Source organism: Durio zibethinus, chromosome 26 (genome assembly GCF_047325235.1).
Source record: "Durio zibethinus cultivar Kanyao isolate XHJ-2024 chromosome 26, ASM4732523v1, whole genome shotgun sequence".
Taxonomy (NCBI): domain Eukaryota; kingdom Viridiplantae; phylum Streptophyta; class Magnoliopsida; order Malvales; family Malvaceae; genus Durio; species Durio zibethinus.
In genome coordinates, this window is record NC_143187.1 from 7,491,118 (window position 1) to 7,495,380 (window position 4,263).

General features: G+C 31.4%; 1 protein-coding gene across 1 annotated transcript; it reads right to left on the reverse strand.

Moving 5' to 3' along the window:
* Nucleotides 1–1,512: 1,512 nt before the first annotated feature.
* LOC111274857 (gibberellin 2-beta-dioxygenase-like) lies at nucleotides 1,513–3,540 on the reverse strand. The gene is made up of 3 exons (XM_022859810.2): nucleotides 2,890–3,540; nucleotides 2,366–2,714; nucleotides 1,513–1,923 (listed from the first exon to the last, which is right to left on the reverse strand). The coding sequence occupies exons 1-3, from the start codon at nucleotides 3,291–3,293 to the stop codon at nucleotides 1,666–1,668; spliced, it is 1,011 nt and encodes a 336-aa protein (XP_022715545.1). The 5' UTR covers nucleotides 3,294–3,540; the 3' UTR covers nucleotides 1,513–1,665.
* Nucleotides 3,541–4,263: the final 723 nt, after the last annotated feature.

The window sequence follows — 4,263 nt, forward strand, 5'->3', positions numbered from 1 at the left end:
AGAAAATTATTTTTCAAATGTCGAAAATGAAACTGTTTTTTATCAAAATTAAAAGATAACACGTAGTTAATTGGTACCATTTTAAACGAACGTTGTGGAGGTACTAATCTTTCTCTACGTCTAATCGACTCTTGAATCCAGACTATTACGCAGACTTTAAAATTATCTTTTTAATAAATTTTAATTAATTTTAAGATTTTATTAAAATTATATATTTTAATAGATAATCAATCGCATTTAAATAAAAATATTGATGATGACTCCATTTTTTGTTATTTTTTTATTTCGTTTTCAAATTTATCGGGCTGATACAAAATCGTTACGATAATTATCATTCATGTAATTAATATTCTAAAATTTGAAACTCAACTTTAAAAAAAAAATTTTTTTATTTCTTTTTAGGATTTTAAAAAAATACTTTATTTTATTTTTAACAAAATGACGTGATAGTGTTAGATGTTTGGTACAACTTTCCCTTTGTTTTTTAAATTTTTTTTTTTTTTATTTCTTTCTTTCTTCCCTTTTCATATATATATATATATTAATTTTGTACTTTTTTATTATTTTTAATTTGTTTCTTTTAAAATTTTTAATCTTTTTATTTTTTAATTTGATGATGGGATCCTGATAGGTGTCTAAAGCACTTTTTTCTTTCATTTTTTAATTTTTTTTAAATTTCTTTTCATCTTATCAAATGCCTTTTTTTTTTTTTTTTTACATTTATCATTTTTTCTTTATACGCAATTCTCAAATTTTCAACTTTGTTTTTTCTCATCTCTCATTCTAAACTCTCTCAAAAAACAATATGAAAAAATAATCATAGTGATGAAATGGGAAATGTTCCGTCGAGGTCGAGGTCAAAAAAAGATATATATTTGTATATGCTTTTTAATTTATATTTGTATTTTAAAATATTTGTATTGTTTATTTTTAAAGAAATACACTTTTATTTATTTATTTATATATTATCATCTATTAAAATTGACAAAAAATTTTACTTCTTTCATATTTAAAGTATAATTTAAAAAATAAAAATAATCCCACGCTTGAATCTAATTATAATAAATGTATATTTTGAAGCAAGACTAAAATCCTATATTTATTGTCGAAAACAAGGAGATCATAACTCGAAGTAGATAATCTAATAGCATTAAATTAGATGGTTTATATCCCAGAAAAAAAGAAAAAAAGAAAAAGAAAACTTTGCTCTAAAATCAAGGAAACCCAAATTGTAACATGAATATAACATTAAGGGTCACATATGGACTTTCACATAGCTTCTAATTAGTACACATGATGACATGATGATAAACTTGCATTGATGGTAGAGGGGGTTCTATTTAAACGAGTATGAATAGAGGAAAGTAAAAGAACAACCTATGTGCTTTCCATCCATGACAACCAGAGTCAACATTTTGGCACCATGTTTTTAAGATATAGTGCTACGTATACTCATTTTATATATTAATTTCACACACTCGGATGGTTTTATTTTAAAGATTTAGGTAAAAGTACTAAAATTTTTATAAAATTATATTAGAAATTTGAAAATTTATATATTATGTGAGTGTGTAAAATAAATATATTATATGAGTGTATATAATCTTTTTCTTTTATCAATAGCAAAACTCTAAGTTCTAGCTAAAATGGGGAATTTTGACAACATCATTGGCCTGCACTAGCAGTTTTCTCGAACAGCCCAAGCCTATAATCAGCCAACCTTGACTTGTAAGCAGACGTCTTGTATTCCCACCATGTGAACTCCTTGTACAAGCTCTCTTCTCTTTTTTCCACTAGTGAAGGTAAAGGCGCTATCTTTTCATTCAAAGGTGGCCCTCCAAAATAGATCATTGAAACTCTTGATTTCAGCGAGTCGGCCATCACCCTATGCCTCACACTTCTTAGCCTCCCATTAGTCATTACCTGCCTCAACAAAACAAAATTAATCCACATCCAAATCGGAAATTTTGCTACAAAGAACTAACACAAGAAAGAAAAAGGAGAAACAAAAAAAACCCCAAGATTTTAGCCATAGGAGAGGTAAATGGGGACAAGTGTTAACATTAGAATTTGAGGAAGGCCCCGGGAGACAAGAGGTGGCAGTGGCACCACACATGAGGCTAAATTCAGGGAATTCTTTTCAACATGGCAAAAAGAGAGAAAGAGAAAGAAAAAGAGAGTTTTTGAAGAAACTTCTCCGGAGAGAACTCATTAAAAAAGTGACAGACAATGGGCAACTATAAAAAAAAAAGAAAAAAGAAAAAAGAAAAGAGAAGTAAACTTCATCCAGAGGCCGATCCAGTTTGACAATTCTCTTTCCTCATTGAAAGAAAAAGACATTTAAAAGACTGTTGACGTTATATACCTGCAAGGCATCACCAACATTGATAAAAAAGGAGGTCTGATCAGGGGGAACTGAAACCCAAGTCCCATCTCTCAGAGAGATTTGCAGGCCTGATGTGTTGTTGGATCTTAGGACAGAAATTATCTGCGGGTCTGTATGCTCCCCAAACCCAATCAAATTTCTACCACTCAATGCCTGTAGCTCTTGGCAAGGTGGATAGTGGTTTAGCCTGAAACATGAGTCACTCTTCTCATCTCTTAACATACTACTCAACACATTCCTTGGCTTAATTTTCAGACCATCAGCCATCAGTTCCAGTACTTCGAATGCCATTCTCTTCACTGCCAGGATATAGTCATTCACAGCAGAGCTGCTTCATCAAAATGCCAAAATTAGTCTAACAATTTTATTGAAGACAATATTATTCAATCCTTAACCTGTTATAAAACAACTTAAATTTCTTTGTTTTTAAAATCTCGAAACAAAAAAGGAACGTAAATTAAGAGTTAAACAAACAGTTATTTGTTAAAAAAAAAAAGTATTACCGGAAAATTTCAGGGTTTTCCCTGAAAACGATAAGAGTTTTGAGGGAGGTGACTTGAGGATTGGTATTGAGAAGGAGATATTCAATCCATCCCACATCACCATTCTGTCCAATTCTCTTGCTGCCATAGCCAAAAGGGTCAGGAGGACCAGCTTTGTCTTTCTCAGACTGGGGGAGATTAAAGAACCTAAGAGCTTCAGCTTCCAATCTGGTCATGAATTCCATTGGAACACCATGATTGATCAGCTTGAAGAAGCCATACTCCTCACAGGCCTTAACTATGAGGGTCTTAGCTTCAGGGTCTCTCAGGTCTATCACTGGAATTCCTGTGAAAACACTGGTAGGCTTGCATGTTTTGATCAAAGAGCAATGGTCTAATGCTGCAGGTTGTGACAGGACAACCATGGTTGTTTGTGCACAGACAAATAGATGTGAAAAGAGTAAGGAAAGCAGAGGCAAAGCAGAGGAGAAAGAGGAGAGAACACTGGGAATGAAGAGATTGTAGGAGGGGATTGATGGTATTTAAATACGAAAACAGGTGACGATTTTGCTAATGCATGAATGTCATAGAAAGAGAAAAAGGCAGAGGCGTTACTAACTATAGAGAAGAGCCATCAGGCCTTGTGTATCTGCTTGGCAATTTATTCTATCTAGGGAAGAAATGAGAATGAAATTTCCTTTTCTTTTTCCTTTCTTTCCAATTTTTATTGATTTGCTTTTCCAAGAAATGGAAAACCAAACATCATTATATTAAAAAAAATACTAGTATGTGTTTGTGGGAGTGGGGTGGGTCTCTTCTGTCTGCCTTCTCACTGTTTTGTTGGATTAATTAATTAACTAATTAATTAAAAGACTATATCTGAACTTTGCAAAATCCAAGTATAATTTTTAAAGTAGTGCATGTATTTTTTTTTTGACCTTGTGTTGATTTTACCTACCGTTAATGGAGTAAAATTATATTTCTTATCATACAATTAAAACATGGTAAAATAAAAATCCAAATCTTTGATTACTCGAATACCCTTTTGCAAATCTTTTCAACGTTTCAAATCAAAAAGGGATAATGACAGAGTATTTACATGATACTCATAATTTTTTTCTATTTTTTGCGTAACCGTTCAATCTAAACTAGAAAAATTCAGTCACTTTCTAAGCACACCAAGCACATTATTTCTTTTCTGAAATTAAAGGGTAGCATTCATTGCATTTTTTTTCTTTTTTTTTTGGTTGTGGGGTGGGAGGAACCAAATGGTCTATTTAAGAAGATTCCTTAATTAATTGAACGTTGGTTTTTTTTTTCTTTTTCAATTTATTTGTAGGGAAGAAAGGAGCTCCCTATCTATCTCTATATTTTAAGGAAATAATTAGGGCGCTC